Consider the following 18,713-nt stretch of genomic DNA (forward strand, 5'->3'; position numbering starts at 1 on the left):
AGAAAAAATAGCAAATATTTTCAAATAAAATTATAGCAGAAAATAAAATTTTTCTTATCCTGTAAAATTTATAATTTGTATGTTAAATTTTTTTTCCCCGCAGGTATTCAATTACAAACATAAAACTGACAATGAATAACTCTAATTAATGTGAATACAATGACTAGGAACAATAACAAATTTTCCAGTTAGAATCATTGCCAGCAAAGGAATATACAATAATGTTTGGAAGAAAGCAGCCTCAGTGTATCCTCTTGAGTCCTGAGAGTACAGTATACTATACTTCTTCATACATGATTATATGTATGTGCAGAGACCCTAAATCTAGTATAATATACCAGTACCTGAATTTGCGCCCTAACTGTAACCTGCAGAACTTTTTCAGTATATTTCCTCTTTTCAGTGTCTTTTTTTTTTTTTTTTTTTTTTTTTTGGAGTGTAGCAATTATATTGAGCTTTAAAAATAAAACAACAAATGTCTCAGGATTCACGATGATATAGCTGTTAAAACAAATGTAAAGACGTCAATAATATTAGGGTGTAGATGAAAGACTAGAATAGGGACTTAATTTACAATCATATTTATCAATAAATCAAATGTTTGTGTACATTAATAAATAAAATATTTCCCTTTATTCTATGAACATACACTTTATTGCTCGCCAGGTCAACTTTAACTTACTAAATAAAACATTCAAGCTTCCACACAGGAACAGAGGGTAATAATATAATGTACTGCTTCGTTTTGAATCAAATTCATGACTTGAGTATATATTTCCTTTCAATTATCAGAACTGTACATTAAAAAAAAAACGCTTGTAAAGAAACCACAGCACATAAGACATAGTGTTTTTATGATAAATTTCAATGTATGTTATCGTTTTTAACATTAATAAAACATATTACAACACTTTGCTGAACATATTACATAGATTAGAAATCAAATGTACAGTATCATATCTGGTCTTCATTTCAAAATTTGTACCTTTCTGATGGTAATTTATAAAATAATAGTATTACCGTATTATCAACATTATTATTATTTTCTCTATGTAAAGATTATTAATTTTTGGTCGTACAGAATTCTCTGGTATGGTTATTATTTATCAATAATGGCGAAAAACTTGCTCCAGCACTGGGGTCGAACTCAGGACCCCCAGTTCTACGCACTGGATGCCCTACCACTGAGCTATGCCGAGGCTCAATCCACATCAGATCGACTCTTTCTCCCCTTACTTCATGTTCGACATATATCTTCATCAGGGGTGAATGCTGGTCACGAAAGTTAGGCTTGTTCTTTTATTCATAGGGGAAGATGGGAGGATATAATAATTAATAAAAATAATCAGACCGACATAAATAATTTATTTTATAATTATGAAATTATTATGAGTCATGGATCATATTCGCTTATCAGATGTAGAAGTTCGATATAATATAACAAACATGGCCAATAAAACAGTTTATTTAGTTTTTTCGACCCTGCCAACCAATGCATATTGTTGTATTGAGCTGCACTGAACGAGCGCACATATTCTCTATAATGTCTGTCTTCTCTTGAATAGTCCTTCGGGAAAATGGATTTAATAATAAGGTTTCAATAACACACAATTCCGAACTCATTGCAATACTTCACATTAAAGTTTAAGAATTAATAGGCCTAATACATGCAGCAGCTAACACATGCAGCACCTAACACAATTATTACATTGCCCTCGCAAAATGTACATTCCCGCTGTCAATACTGCTCTGTGTAACGTTAAATAGTCGTTGCTGTAGCTCTCGGATCAGAGCTTCAAACAAAATATAACAGAAGCATGTGCGCCTAGGACGGACTAAAGAGGAAGACAATTGCACGCGCATCATATTCTCGCTATTTTTACGTCTTTCCTGTAGCTCCAGGAAATGACCAAGTGTTGCGATACTTGCAGTGTGCAACCTGCGGATGGTATTATGCCTATACAATATTCCAAAAATCAAAATAAATTTTAATGTATGTAATCCCATTTTGGAAATTCACATTCTACGAAAATATTGGGCTTGCGCAGCAAGCATAGCATGCCCTGAGAAATCGCCCCTGTTCTTCATATAAGGAGTGCACTCATATGAGTGACTTTTGCGGCCAAGACTCCACAATTTGTCTACACTGTTAGACGAATAATCTCATAACTGAGAATTCTGTAGGACCAAAAACTAATAATTTTTACATAGATTATTATTCATCTAACAGTGTAAAGAAACTGTGGAGACTTGGCCACACAAGTTACTCATATGAGTGCACTCCTTGTATGATAATATATGCTGAACATGGAGTCAGGTCACAAAGAGAAAAACCTGTGCTGTGGGTTGAGCCTCAGTGTAGCTCAGCAGTAGAGCACCCAGTGCGTAGAACTGGGGATCCTGGGTTCGATCCCTGGTGCCGGAGTGAGTTTCTCTCCATTATTAACAAATTATTATTTATTACCATTATTATTATTATCATCATCTCAAAAAAATTGTGGACACCACTTTTAGACTTTTAGATTATCACCTGTGTACATTTAAACCATCGTTTAAAATTGCAATGTAAATGATTATAATTAGAGGCACTCTTTTTTCGCATAAACAATAAACGCGACAAAAAATATATTAAAGAGATTTGAAGGTATCTTTACAAATCATGTGATTGTGGTTATTAAAATATCGACATTTTCACGAATTACAGCGATACATTCCATTTGAAGCGAAAATGACTCATTTTTCGAAAAGCATGGAATTCTAGCTATAAGTTATTCACAGAAAATAAGTTTCAAATTTTGTTCCAAGTTTGTGTGAAGTAAAAAAAAAAAAAAAAAAAAAAATTCCAGTTTGACAAAAATATAAATATGTAATTATGGACAGAACATGACGTCCCTAGTTCCAGGATATACCAGTGAGTGGCAATATTCCTTTATCTGCATCCTGTACTGTGAAAGTAAGGTGACCCTTTAGGCAGTGGTGTAAGGGAGGAACGTCAAGATTGTCATACAGGAATGGCCGAATGATTTTGAAAGAAACCTAACATAACCATGACGAGGCTATCATTTTTTAAAATTTGTTTCTTTGTGTTTAAATTCATCAATCAGATCACACATTTCTTTAACTGATCATTGGTAGGTGCAGAATAAATTGACTTTTATGATTTTATTTCTTTATTAGTGTTCTTACTTCCACTAACAAGCTTATATGCTGCATTAATGTTGCGACGTGAGATATTAGAAAGAAGATCTCATTTTACTCATTTGGGATTTGCCAAGAATCTCAGCTTTTGTATATCTGGCAGGTAGTTTCTATCCATTCATGCAAAAGAGTAAAAGTAAGAATTAAGTAATTCGTGAATTACCAGTATAGTACCACTAGATAATATGAAAAATAAATAAATAAAGCTATAAGTATTGTATTGTATTTATTTTTTATTTACATTACCGGAAAATTTAAGATAATATAATGATAATTTTACAATGCTCGTTACCATTTATTTCAATAAAAACAGAGCAAAATTAAAGTGATACAGGCAGTGCAGGTAATATTTCGCGAAAAATAATTTACTTTCCACGAAACTGGAAAAAAAAAAAAAATTAATGCGAAAAAATAATGCCTCTAATTGAATACAGGAATTGACAAACATCCCAAGTCCATTGACGTAAACTGTTCAGGAAAGCAAGAGCTTGCAATGCAAGAATATTGAAATAAATATTTGTATAATTCAAAAGCACAGGCTCAGAGTCGGTTTTGATATATTCTTTTTTACAGGATGGTGGTATATGCAAAACACATGTCAAGTAAAAAAGTCAAATTTGGTAAATTTTGGACTTCGAATGTTTGTCAATTCAGGTCTTCAATTATAATAAAGTGTTGATAAGAAGAATAAATTAATTTCAATACTAAAACAATAACTTTACCTTAACAGTTTTCATTCCAATAAAACAAAAAAATGAGTATTTGCTTGATATAGTATACTATATATATATGACATAAGGACATAATTTAGCCGAACACTGTACATTCTATATGAACTGAGAAGCTTCTAAATATAAACACATCAACAAAATTTTGGTTCATAAACATTAGAGAGATTTACGCCAAAGAAATATACATATGTATATATGTGTACATATCGTCCCCCCCCCCCCTTCCAAAAAACTTTGTCATATTGCAACACTTTTCTCTCTTTCATTTCGCACTTCGTTCTAACAACAAAAATTTATCCCTGTCTTTACTTTAGCCCCTTTCAACACTGTGCCTAACAAGAAGTATGTTCTTTCCTTACATTGTTCAGTTCCCCTGTCCTTCCCAACATGCTTCTCATTTGGTGATCAAGATCTGTAGCAAATTCTCCCACTCTTCTATGGCTGCCACAATATCTTTCTAAAGCCTGTCACGTGGATGTAGATGTTGAATAACTGCGCTCTCAAACATTTTCCATGCATGTTCAATAGGATTCATGTCAGGTGATTTAGCAATGTCAGTCCATCTGAAAGATATTATTCTGTTAAAGGCAGCGTAAGACATCTGCATGACAGTGGAGTCTACTATTACCATGCACTAAAATGAAATTATTCTCCCATGGATATTCTAAAAGAGAACGCAATGGGTTATAGAATCTCCAAGTTGCCAGCGATGGGAATTAGGGGTGTTTGGCAACCCATCATGATTCCATCCCAGAAGATGAAAGATTCACCACGAAATGGATGACCTCTTATACATGATTGTATTGTGGAGACGTCCAGATTGCCTCCACACCCTAGTGCGCCCTGTATTAGGTCTTAATGGTGCCATAGTTTCGTCACAGAGTAAGACATTATGCCACTCTTCCAGGTTTCGGTGAACTACAGTCCAGTTTCTTCTATGAATCTGGGTTTGCAGGTGCAGTGTAAGTGGAACACATCCTATGGGTCTCCTAGAATGAAGCCCCATTTGCTGCAACCTTTTGCGTACATTTGATGAGAAATATACTGTCCTGTGACTCTGGCGAAATCACTCTGTGGTAGTGATGGGCACTATCAGAAGAAAACCAACCACTGTTTCATTCGACAGTTTTGTAATGTATCTGAAGATCCATTCGTTTCCCAATCCACAGTCTAGAGAAAACAATTCGAATGCTGCTTGCTCGTTACATTAACGAATAAAAAGACAAAATAATGTTTCATACATACTTATATGCATAGAGAATTATATCTCTTCTGTGTTTATATCACTTTGTCTTGCCCAATGCGGGCTAGAATCATATTTGTCTTGTTTCAGTTTCAGAAAGTAATTTTCTCACGGACTATTAATGTTTAAGAAATCATTCGATTTTCAGCGATTTTCTTGTTAGTAGGGCCCATATCCTGATTGTAGGTGCAAGTGATTCAGCTATTCTAGTTCATATAAAGAGCTCTGTAATTATTTCCTGCATCTCGTGTTATTAACATAAATAAAAGAAATAGATCATCTGGCAATATTTCGAGAAAAAGGTAGAATATTCAGCATAATGTCTGCTTTGTAAAAGAGGCTTTAAAATATGTAAAATGAACACATTGAATTTCTGCGACCATTTGAAACGAAAACAGTTTAGTCATTCTGTAGAAGAAATTATTGAAATTGTAAATCCAGAAGAATCTGTAATCTATAAATTTCTGCAAATTAACTGTAATTAGTTATCATGTTACCATTAATAAAATTCTTTAACTTTAACAATGATAGAATAAAAAACAAATGCATACAGTAACAAATATAAATGACACTCGGGAGGAAGTTAAACGCAGAATAAATATGGGAAATGCATGTTATTATTCGGTTGAGCTTTTGTCATCTAGTCTGCTGTCAAAAAATCTGAAAGTTAGAATTTATAAAACTGTTATATTACCAGTTGTTCTATATGGTTGTGAAACTTGGACTCTCACTTTGAGAGAGGAACAGAGGTTAAGAGTGTCTGAGAATAAGGTTCTTAGGAAAAATATTTGGGGCTAAGAGGGATGAAGTTACAGGACAATGGAGAAAGTTACACAATGCAGAACTGCACGCATTGTATTCTTCACCTGACATAATTAGGAACATTAAATCCAGAAGTCTGAGATGGGCAGAGCATATAGCATGTATGGGTGAATCCAGAAATGCATATAGAGTGTTAGTTGGGAGGCTGGAGAGAAAAAGACCTTTGGGAAGGCCGAGACGTAGATGGGAGGATAATATTAAAATGGATTTGAGGGAGGTGGGATATGATGGTAGAGACTGGATTAACCTTGCACAGGATAGGGACTGATAGCAGGCTTATGTGAGGGTGACAATGAACCTGCAGGTTCCTTAAAAGCCATTTGTAAGTAAATAATGCTATAATGATGCAAATACGTCTCTTACGGAATCCTCGGTAATGAAAAGCAGATTACCTAGCGAAAAAAGGTACAACAATCCAACAACCCAAAAACTATCAGTTATTATTATTTCATTCGTCAAAATCAATAATCCAGGAAGACATACAGCAAAATTTGTACAACAAATTGTGACACTTTAAAGTGAAAATAAACAGCAGAATACAGTATCTATTATACTTTCATACATAAGACAGATTATCCTGAATTATATACAAAAATGTCAGAGTTTAAATGCAACAGGATTAGCACTGCACTATTTGGAATCAAGATGATAAATGATCGAACTCCAGCAAGCTGGGCAATAGAAATCAACCATCTAATCAACTTTACCGAAAACCAAGCTCTCATACTCATTACTGGTGGAATCAAAACAACTCCAATAGATTCTATGAGATTCCTCACTAATATTAACAGCATCAAAATGACAATAGAAGAAAAAGCACTGATTCAATATGAAAAACTTATCAGATTACCAGGAAACAATTGGCATTCATAGAGTCCTCTCTGTAGATTGAAAACTCAAAAAAGTTTCATATCCATTGTTCAAGAATTAAAACAGAAAATCAATATCCCGAATTTAAAAGAAAACTTACAAATTAAACCAAATCCTTTAACTCTATTAAATATAGAATATAATCTAAATTTAACAGAAGAAATACTGAAATCAGAAGTAAACATTGAAATACTGAAACAATTGTCTTTCGAGACAATTAATATTAGGTACCCTCCACAAAACTGGCTTCATTTATACACCGACGGATCCTTGATCTCCAGAGAACAAGGTGCCGGTGCATGTGTTACGTGCTGTCTCTTCTCACTTTATAGATCTCTCGGATATGGAACAACAAGTTTTGATGGTGAAATCATTGCAATAAGTGAATGTCTCAGGAATCTTCTATGCCACATCAATAAATTTAGGAATGCAGTTATATTGTCAGACTCCAAAGCAGCTATTCTATCAATCATCTCTAAACACACACCTTCATCTCAAACAGCAGAAATAACTAAAATGCTCTCTGAATTAATATCACTCAATAAAAGAATTGTTTACCAATGGATACCATCCCATTGTGGAATCCTGGGAAACGAGAATGCGGATGCTTTAGCAAAGAAGGGCAGCACTGCTACTTACAGACCTGTTACTAAATCTACGTATTACTCTGTGAAGAGATTTATTAAATCTACATACTTAGACTTCAACAAACAAAATTTGATAATTCAATCCCAAGGGAAAAAATGGAACTCTCTGCATCAAAATCCACAGTTAATTCCCGATTTACCACGAAAATCGTCTGTAGCTGCATTAAGATTGGCAACAGGCCATGATTGTTTGGCCAAACACCTGCATAGAATTGGAATATATCAGTCCCCTAACTGTCCATTGTGCAACTCAAACCAAGAAATGGATTCGGAACACCTCAAAATCTGTGCTTCAGTGGCTGGTCATGATAATATCTTTGAAAAATATTGGAGTGCAAGAAGTCAAATGACTTTATTGTCAAACGCCAGGCATTAGAAAACAACAACAACAACAACTTTACCGAAAACGAATGAAACTATCGAATATTTTTTTTGTAGTAAATTTCAGCTACCAACATGCATTTGATAGTAAAAAATATTCGATAGTACCCATCACTCTTCTGTAGGTAAATCCCTGGCAGTGAAGATGGAATGTTTACGAGCTGCAAATTGCAGGCAGTGAAATCTGTCATTCACATAGTGGCTCTCTCTATATCTTCGCCATATCCTGGACACATCACTTTAATTAACATTATAGTTCCACGAGGCATATTAACACACACAGACTGAAAAACGCACGCCTATGTATTGAAAACACAAGTACACAATATATAAATCTAGCACTAGTATCAATTTCTGTCTTGAGTACATTTATAAAATGACTCACTGGCAAAATGTTATTAAACATGTAATAGTGCCATGTATCAAGAGGGAACAGTAAATGAGGTGACGTGGAATACATTTTTTGGCATGCAAAACTTCTGTTGATGTGTTTATGTAGGAATGTCACAATAAACCTCTCAGTACCCTATTTTAAAGTGCAATAAAAGTCTAACAAAATAAAATTGACAACTGACATTTTGACAAGATTTTTCATTAACATTTTGTTCAAAACAGAAAAAAATATAGAATTTCAGTCATAAAACGGCATTTTAAATCTGTGGTGACACAGATTAATGACCATTAATTTCTGTCGTAATGTTGCAAAAACATTCATTTAAATTGGTTTTAGCTGCTGACATATAGATAAAAACTTTATATATATATTTTTTTTGACATGATATTTTATAAGAATATACATTTCATGGCATATTTAGCATCAGCTATATCTTGAGTACAGTTATAGCTTCTTAATTATACCCTTTAGAGAGATCCTGTACTTTAGAACATTCCTAAATGGTCACAGTTACGCTGCCTTAGAAAAGGAACTGACCGTCTAATCAAAAACATAGAAACTCTTACACATATTAATAGACAAAACTATAAAATCAAATATAGGATAACATTCATCAGCAAAATTAACACCTAAACAATATACTACTATGCTATCATACAGGAAGTAATATTATGATATTTCAAAATTGAAGACTCCCTAGAAAAAGAATGTACCGTAACATCAGATTCTTGAAATATGTTATGTAAATGGAAAAAGTGATTTTAAATCATTTATTTATAACAATAAATTATTGCCTTCGTTGGCTGAATAAACTTGTATCCTTGTTTAGTCAAATGGTTGTGATAGTAAATATAGGCCTAATGAAATATGCCCCTGAAATTATTTTCCCTTCTCCTGAAACATGAATTATAGTTTTGTTGGTTACATTCTTATTCCGAGGAGGTCTTCTATTGTATATTAATCTCCACCTTAAAAATGAACAAATGAACAGATCCATTCTCCGTCATAAAGCAAAACATTCAAGAAAATTTATTACACTGTTGTCTTTCTTTTCACATAAACTAGGTTACATACTATCTACTTCAGTTAATATAATCATTGTCCATAAGGAAGATGTAATACCTGATAATGATTCAATTTTCTAGACTTAACTACTTTCTTAAAAGATATTTATTTCAGTTGTATTTATATTTAATATACAGGGTGTTTCCCGGCTGGTGTTACAAACTTTCAGAGATGATGGGGAAGGGCACATGTATCAATTTGAGATAAGGAACCCTGGTCCGAAAATGACTGAGTCGAAAGTTATAAGCAAAAATAGTTGTGTGAAAATGGAATTGTAATTTCACACCACGTGCCCTCCTTCCCTTAACCTTTGGAACAGTCGTGGAAAGATGGTATGGGCCGGATGTCTCCTACGTGGATACTCAGCCCGATATAATCTGTGAGCTTGTCTACTGTTCCCATTGGCTTATACGTATTCGAAAATCAGGTCTGCAAATTCTGCTCTCGTGTACTCCTCCATTTCACTAGGACTGATCGACTGGACACTGCAACTTGTACACATACACTGCTGTCTACAGACGTGCATATCAGGACCGACCATGTCCGTTACACATTATGCTATCTGCATTGCTTTAGTGTAGTTTCCTGTCCCCACCCCTCAGACAGCACACTGAATGGAATACTGTAAGTAGACAACGTAAACAACGTCAGATGAATACAGTATGTGTAAGATGTACAGATAAATACATACAAATAAGGTGTACAGAGGAATAAAATTATTTCATTTCCATTCAACTATTTTTGCTTATAACTTTAGACTCAGTCATTTCCGGACCAGGGTTCCTATCTCAAATTGATACATGTGCCCTTCCCCATCATCGCTGAAAGTTTGTAACACTAGCCCGGAAACACCCTATATATGTAAATAAATTTAACATTTCTTTTATATGTAAAATGTAATTTTATACAAAGAATATTCGTTTTATATGTGTAAAAATATAAACGCTATTCATTTGTTTTCAAAGATATAATTTTTACGAACAGGGAGTCACACTACTTTAAGTCTAGACTGTGATCGACATAAAAGGCAACATTTTTGCCAGAATACACGTCAATAAATACACTGTAGTTTTTCAGACATTTTAAATCACAGAGATTTTCAAATTGAGTTAACAATCCTCCTTGCTTAACAGCCAAAACTTTTTCCACAAAAAATTATTACTATCTACTCAAGGAAATCTTAAAAGAAATTAAGTACATTGTATAATGGCACGTTTTTATTTTATACGTAAATTATTATAAATATTTATGTTTATAAAGTTGTATGAATAATATTTCTCAAATTCTATAAATAAATATGTCATGTACTTCTAATACAATTATTATACTATAAAACTCAACACACGCACTTCTTCAAAGATGGAATTTAGCAAGTGACTATATCGTGTTGGAAGCTTCTCTTAATGCTGACATGGGGGAAAACCAGTCGCCAGTACGCCACTTCACTGTCCTGAACCTGGTCACAGAAACTGACGTCCAACAACCGAAGTTTGCTGCATCTCGTTAGAAACCTAATATGATAAAGTAAATAATTTATTAGTAAATGATTTCTAAATACAACCATCAAATCCAGCAAATAAAGCAAAACTAATTACTAAAGTGACTTATCAGATTTAGAATAGAATGTGTTTAGTTTCTGTTTGTAAGCTATCTTGAAAGTTCACCAAAGTGTCCTTTTATTCTAGTGTTCTTTCTTCTATAATCCATATTGAGCAGTCACAACTGTACTATTACATATGTCAAATTGTTGAAGCAATCACCTATTTTGTAAGAATGGTAAACCCTAAGTACACACTAGAGCAGTGGTCGCCATTTCTTGACTCGCGAGTATACGCTTAACACACAAGCAGGGTGGAAGGGTAAGGCGTGATCATCTCTCTCCCATTAGCCATCATTGTTCATTCAACGTTAGGTAGTTTGGGCATATTTCCCTTCCTACTTTCCCCTATTCTGTGTAGGGCTGCATTTTATATGACGTAATCTTTGTCGACCACTGCATTAGAGCAAGAATGGGGAACTCAGAGATGAGGAAGGGTATATGAGGAACATCATTTCAAAATGAATTTTCTCCATCTTGGTATTTTTTTTTTTTTTTTTTTTGTGAAGTGTAAAAATTCGGTCTGCTCCGACCAAGATTTTCTTTTTGACATCATATTAAGGTGAAAGAAACATCGTTTTGTTACATTATCGTTGCAAATTTGAATTCTGCGTTTGTAGAAAGTATTAGAAGCAGTACTCCAAAATAAAGTACAAATTTCACAATAAGTACAAAACGAAATAAAATACACAAATTTTTGTGAACCGTCAGAAGAACTTTTGCTGTCTCCGGTATTTCCCGGGATCTTCTGTATTTGCCCCTAATTTTAACAGTCTCCAAGCTCCCGTATTATTCTTCTCTTGAGATTTTTTCTCCCTTATTTTTGCATAACATAAACATTTTTAATCTTAACATTTGAATTTGCCAATGATTAATGATATGATGAATTTTGTTGTTCTAGAAATGCATTAAAATGTGCAGTCTTTGTAGAAAGTAATGCTTGCCAAAATGTGTTTTAGTGCTCACTCGTTTAAAATCAAACCGTGTTAATATTATAAATTTGGAAAAACTGGCTAGTTTTGTTCTAAGCATACCATGTAGTAATGCTCATACAAAGTGGGTGTTTCATCTCATGAACAATAATTGGACAGGTGTTCGAAATCAGAGCTGAAAACTGCAGTTGGCTTCAACTATTACACGAGACAAAATGTCTCAAAATACTCTTAGTTTAAGCCTAGCTGCCAAAGTGTAGAATAAAGTTGTTTTTTTAGTAACTGAACCGAATTTATTTGTTTATTTTATATGTGAAATTTTGTCGATTCCTTAGTCTCCTGTATTTTCTTCAAAAACAATTGGCAACTCTATGTTCCCCCATTTCTTTGAAAATGTGTCCCAGGGTTTGGGAACTACTGAATAGATATGTACATAAAAGTTTGTAATTTAAATTAATCTAAATTCATGCAACAAATAGAAATAATACGAATAACTAAGACAATTTTTTATTTCTAAGATGAAATACTAACTTGAGACAGACATCAGATGTAATGCTGCGCACACCCAGAAGATCAACCTGTTCTAGAGCAGGACAATAGTCAATGAATGGCTCAAGGTCTTTATCAGTAACACCTCTTAATGCTGCAAGAAATAACTTTCGAAGAGAAGGACAGCCACTTGCAAGAGAATGAAGACTATCTCCAGGTGCACCAACACCAAAACTGAAGAGATAAAACGTGCATAACAATAAAACATTTAAACAAATGTTCTCATTCCACAATTCAGACAAACTTATACAACTACATTTTTATGCAATGATGAGTCAAATGAATTGTTTGTGATCACCATATTCAGATTTCTCTTAATAAGTGAATTTACAACATATCCTATTTATAATAAACCACTGTAGTTGAGAAGATGCCAACCAATGAGTCCCTGTTTACTAGTTCATATTATTTACTTAATTAGCCAAGTGTACATTTTTCTCAGCATCTGTGATGACCCTTTTACTACTTCCATATATACAGAGTATTTCAGAAATATGTAACGAAATTTTTTAGAGATGATAGGTTGCTTCCACGCAACATTTTAAAAATAGGAACATGGTGTCTCCAATTAATTAGTCATTTTGCCGGTACATGACACCAAATCCGTCATTGCATAACTTCGTGATGCTGTGATATGTAACTGTGGGATGAAGGATGGAACAATACAGTGCAATTTAAAAAATTCTGTAGTGGTATGGGTTCCTAAACACAGCATGTCTATAGGCGAAACATAACAGAAAATGGGCAGTCAGCTGATAAACTGGAGACTGCCACCTCTTCGAAAGGTGGTGTACTAATGTAAACAAATTAAAGTTCTAGGGATTCCACCAGCTGCCTAATCTTCAGGCAGATAGACTGCAATTTGGCACAGCATAGTGCCGAAATTACGAGTCGGGGTTCCTATGTTCACTTAGTTAAAATGATTGCCTAGACCGACCAATCATCTATAAAAAATTCTGTACTTGTTTCTGAAACACTCTTTACAATAAGCTGTCATTTTACATACATGTATAAAGACTGGTGGAAAAGACGCAAGACTATTATACACTATATCCAAAGTTTTGAGCATTTACACAACTTCTTCCCGTAAATACTTCTTAAATGTTTCTTAAATAAGAATTTGATCAACGCCAGTTTTGAGTAAATTGCCACTTAACACCAATTCTATGTGAATGACTTCAAACACACTATCATTATTTTCCGACCATAAATTCTGGTAGCTTATGTGAATACTTGCTGCATGGATTGGTTAATGAAAATAAAATTTGTCCTGTAACACAGACAAAAAACTCTATAGAGACAGAAATATACTGTCTCAGACAAATGAATTGCCAAAATAACATTTTCGTTATTAACTGTAATGAAAACATGTTGATCCGATGAAAATTCTTAATTAATATTTTATAAAAGGTCGTTAGGACGTCCTAAGAAATAGTGAAAAGAAAACTTTGGTAGATCGTAACAATTCTTCAAAGGACTACAACCTGTGAAGAGGATGATGATGATGATGATGATAAAATAACGATACTTTCTCTACACTTTGTATATTAAGAATGTAATATGAGTATGGATCCTTAAGTTCTAATACTAAGCGGAAAGCTCTAGTTTTACATTAATGCAGTAATAGTAAGTTGTTACATATTGCTTTGGACATACAGAAGACAAATTTCAAGTACAAGGATGTCACAACTGCCTTAACTAAATCGCTTTCTGTTCACTAAATCTTAACCATTCTATTGTTGTACCAACACCAAATAACTTGCATAGTTGAAAACGTTGCTGATGATGTGAGAGAACAAAAGCACTGGCCACTCCAACAAACACATTTATTCATATTCTGAACACATTACTGAGTACAGTGTTCACTTATTGTATCTACTAGCCATACCCGTGCGCTCCGCTGCACCCGTTAGAAATAGATATAAAGTAATTACATAATTAAAATAGGACATTTGATCCAGGGAACATTCGTGTTTGATATAAAGATAAATCGTTTATTATGTTACTTAATTTAAATTGTATTTGCATAATTAAAATGCGATCATTTGGATCCAGAGACCACTCATTTGGTCATAAAAATGATTTTAGGAAATACAGGAAACGAATGTACAGAATAGCCTATCAAGTTTTCTGTGCATAAGAAGCTATTTTAATCTTACCTGTCCTCGATTCACTCAGAAGTTACTGTAATAACATTATAGAATTATGTCCATCTAGAGAAACTACACTTTCCAATGATGAATTAATAATTAATTATACAAATCGATTAATTTAGCTTCTGATATTACTTCATACAAACACAGAAACATTGTCTGTAGGCTATCTTTCATAGCTTTCGATTGTTGCTGTCCAAGGCCCCTTATAGACGAAGTCATTTGTTTTTTAATTCATTACACAGCCTTAGATGGCAGTTATTTTAATTTTAAAACTCATTTATCTCATTAAATATCATTCCTATCAAACTTTTTCAAGGAATAAAACTTATCGGAAATTATTTTTAAAGGAACTTTTGTAATGTAACATTTTTCACAAAAGTCAATAATAAGCGAGATATTTCGATTTATTTAATTCAGGCCCCCTTATAACCCCCCTTTTAAATAATGTATTTTGAATGCCATATAGCCTAAAATCTAAGTTACAACGAACTTAATTTATATTCCAATTTTCATCGAAATCCGTTCAGCCATTAACGCGTGAAAACGTAACAAACATACAGACAGACATACAAACAAAAATTTCAAAAATGCGATTTTCGGTTTCAGGGTGGTTAATTATATATGTTAGGACCAATTATTTTTGGAAAATCGAAAATTACCAGAAAAATTTCGGCTACAGATTTATTATTAGTATAGATTATCTGCATATTCTCTGAAATGCCTCATAATGACGAATCTCACAGATTATGATAATGTACACATCACCCAAAAATATGTGAATATACTGTACTTACCACCAGCCCAAGTCAACTTCCTCAAGTTTTTTACACTTGCGCAAAGCTCTTACGCCTATTGGAGTCAGACTGTAAGTCTTCCAAAAGTCCACTGACACCAGCTCCTTGTTATATGTTGCCAATGTCTGAGCAATTTCATCCATACTTGATATGTGTACACATGAACCTGGAATTCCAAAGCTAATTATTACTGCCATATTTGCATATTAATGATCACAATATGCAGACCTTGCACAGTTAGATCTCGACTAGTGTACTACAATGCAAATTTGTCGCTCACTTGTATTCATTCAAAGGTCCCGCACTTGAGGGTGTTTCTTTCGAGCAAAGAGTGCTCTAAATCATGTTGAGTGAACTATACTCCCATAAAAGAAGATTCGCAGGAAACAACCTGGAATCGTTAAAATTTTTACTCGGAAACACACACAGCCTACAGTACTCTTTACTGCGAGCCGATCAGCTATATACGAGTAGTTCTAGATGAAACCTGATACGGTAGTGAAGGATAAAATAATAGAATAATATTTATTTTCGTCCTGACTTGTCATTCTATTTACTATATTTTGTACTCAATTTTACTTTCTTCTCGTATTTCAAATGCTGTATCAATAAAAATTAATTGTAAATTTTTTCATCTTTACCACCACAAGAACCTTATTTAATGTCTTACTTACTTACTGGCTTTTAAGAAACCTGGAGGTTCATTGCCGCCCTTACATAAGCCCTCCATTGGTCCCTATCCTAAGCAAGATTAATCCAATCTCTATCATCATATCCCACCTCCCTCAAATCCATTTTAATATTATCTTCCCATCTACGTCTCGTCCTCCCCAAAGGTCTTTTTCCCTTCAGCCTCCTAACTAACACTCTATATGCATTTCTGGATTCGCCCATACATGCTACATGCCCTGCCCATCTCAAACGTCCTTAAATAATGTCTATATTAAATTATGTCTTTGAATCAAAAACAGAAGTAGGCACATCATAAAACAGTGTTTTTGATTGGAAAATAAAAATAATACAAGGATAATAACTAAGAGCAACGAAATTAAATCATGATTTATATTCGTTCTGTAACAAACTTTTCCCACGCATTACTCTTCAGGTCTAATGGCTTGCTTAATTTGTATTCTTGGGTTAAAAGTTTAGCTTCTACAACCTGTCTAGTTTCCTCAGCGTGTAGGTAATTATAAGTGTGGACACTTCACGTCAGTACCTTTGAAGAAGCAGGACTGATTTCAATGACCTTCAAACTAGCTTGAGCATGAGATTCTGCTTTTTTTCTGGATTGGCGCTGACATCACACCAGCGGAAATATAACACATATGGTTAATAATCTAGGTACATTATGTATTCAAATAAAATAAATTGGACCGTTGAAATAATAAATCCGTCATTATCTATAATGTCTAGACTCTAGAATTCCTTTATAATGAGAGTTGAGATGTTGATCCCATAAAAAATTAAACTATGTAATGATTTGATACCAATGACAATGGAAAAACAAAACTCCTATGAGAAGTAAAACCATACGTCTATATACTGCATACAAATATGAAACGAATTTGATACATAATTTTATTATATATAAAACATAAAAATTATTATTACAACTAGTTTATCACTGAAAAATAAAAAAAAAATCTGTTAACTTGAATTTATTGGAAGCAAAGTCCTTACTAGATTATGCAACAAGGTAAGCGAAGTTTGAATCCTGTGTCTCAACTCTTATATTCAATTATTATCGAGGAACTGTAATGTGTGCTCGATTACACTAAGCTCTAGCAACTAAAAGTGGAACTAAATGCCGACGGAGCATATGCTCACAGTAAAACAGAACACGAAAATTCTCTCAGTGTTCATTCTATGTAATCCCTATTCGCTGGTTTCCCCATCCATGTTTACTGGGGCAACTGTCACGAGTGTGTTTAGCTCATCTCGAGCATCACTTGCTCTAAGTTTAGTGGTGAGCGATGAAGTCTCGTACACTCTCAACTACATGATTGCTTTCTCATGCTCGAGCAAAATTAGTAAATGTAAAGTTCTAATCTCAAACATCAGTTATGAAAGAGTATCGAAGAACTGAATAGCCTCCAGTCTTCAGTAGATAGTATTCGCTCACCACCTCGCAAAGTGATTTGTGTGCACAACCTTGTTTCGGATGTCACATGATAAGGTAAGCATTCACAGAGGATCCTAACTCCAAGTATGTGCAGTTTTCCTAATGTAACATTCCAAGTAAATTTTCGTACCCTTGAACATAGCATGGGCAGCTTTTTTTCTATCTGCTGTGGACATGTAACTATGCACGCAATTTAAGGGTAAGTTGCTACATGACCTTACTGACAGTTCCAATACCTGTAAGATGCAATATTGAAACAGTGGTGAAAAAAGAATGAATCTACTTTTGTACACTGCAAATCTCAGTATAGCTGGGGATCAAACTCTAAGAGCCTTTTGGAAAAGAATCTACCACCTAAAGAAGATACTACTGATTTGCATGAAACTTCAGAAGCCGAAACACTGGACTTCGAAATCAATCAAACTGTTCATAATATCGTTTGCTACTGTTTGGAAACCACTAGAATTCAATATGTATGTTTAGTCAGCAGTCCAAAAACTGGTTGAAGCCTCCTAAGTGACACCAATAAGGGATCACTCTGAAACAACTAAGCCATAAGATAATAGGGTAGGATGGCCAGTTCCTTTCTCCCTCCATTGCATACATCGCTGTAGTAACATATTTCACTAATCAGACTTCAGATGTATAAAAAAATTGTTCTTTCTCTGACACATATCGTCAAGTGACATGTACTACTTGATAATACAGTGCAATCAGTTATGCTTTCTCCCGTGGCACAGAATTTTATCTATGAGCGAGCCCCCACTCGTTTGCTGTGCACTGGAGGGAGTAGCAAGTCTGCTTGCTTACTTGTTGACCTTGCTGAATGTCGGCAGCTGTTCTAGGGTGTGTGTTGTGTTGTTCGTTTAATTCGATAGTATACATAAAGTGTATTATACCGCGTGAGTTTACAATTGCACAGTGAGTCTTTATTCACGATTCATATGTGTTAACTCAGTCAGCTCGTGAAGTTCGAAGACGGTATCAAGAAAGATTCCCAGTGTAGACACTCCAGATCGTAAAACAGTTCATAATCTTTGTCATAAAGTTCAGGGAACTGGAAGTGTCCAGCTTAAGAAATCAAAAAAGCAGCTTAAGGTTCTCACCAAAGAAAGATTACATGACATTCGTAATCGTTTAGAAAATTCTCCTAGAAAATCTCTTTGTCGCCTTGCACTACAAGTGGGACTTTCATATGGGTCTGTGCAAAAG

The 18,713-nt window shown here is 34.1% G+C and overlaps 1 protein-coding gene across 1 annotated transcript in view; it reads right to left on the minus strand.

The window, feature by feature from the left end:
* Positions 1-3,409: 3,409 nt before the first annotated feature.
* The window catches only part of Fbxl4 (F box and leucine-rich-repeat gene 4), a 33,946-nt gene continuing 18,642 nt past the window's right edge, over positions 3,410-18,713 (minus strand). Inside the window, exons 10-12 of the mRNA XM_069819982.1 lie at positions 15,380-15,545; positions 12,412-12,603; positions 3,410-10,862 (exon numbers count right to left, since the gene is read on the minus strand). Of these exons, the coding sequence (XP_069676083.1) occupies positions 10,718-10,862; positions 12,412-12,603; positions 15,380-15,545 (503 nt within the window). The 3' untranslated portion in view covers positions 3,410-10,717. The remainder of the gene's footprint in view (positions 10,863-12,411; positions 12,604-15,379; positions 15,546-18,713) is intronic.

The sequence above is a fragment of the Periplaneta americana genome, chromosome 1 (genome assembly GCF_040183065.1).
Source record: "Periplaneta americana isolate PAMFEO1 chromosome 1, P.americana_PAMFEO1_priV1, whole genome shotgun sequence".
In the NCBI taxonomy this organism is placed as follows: Eukaryota; Metazoa; Arthropoda; class Insecta; order Blattodea; family Blattidae; genus Periplaneta; species Periplaneta americana.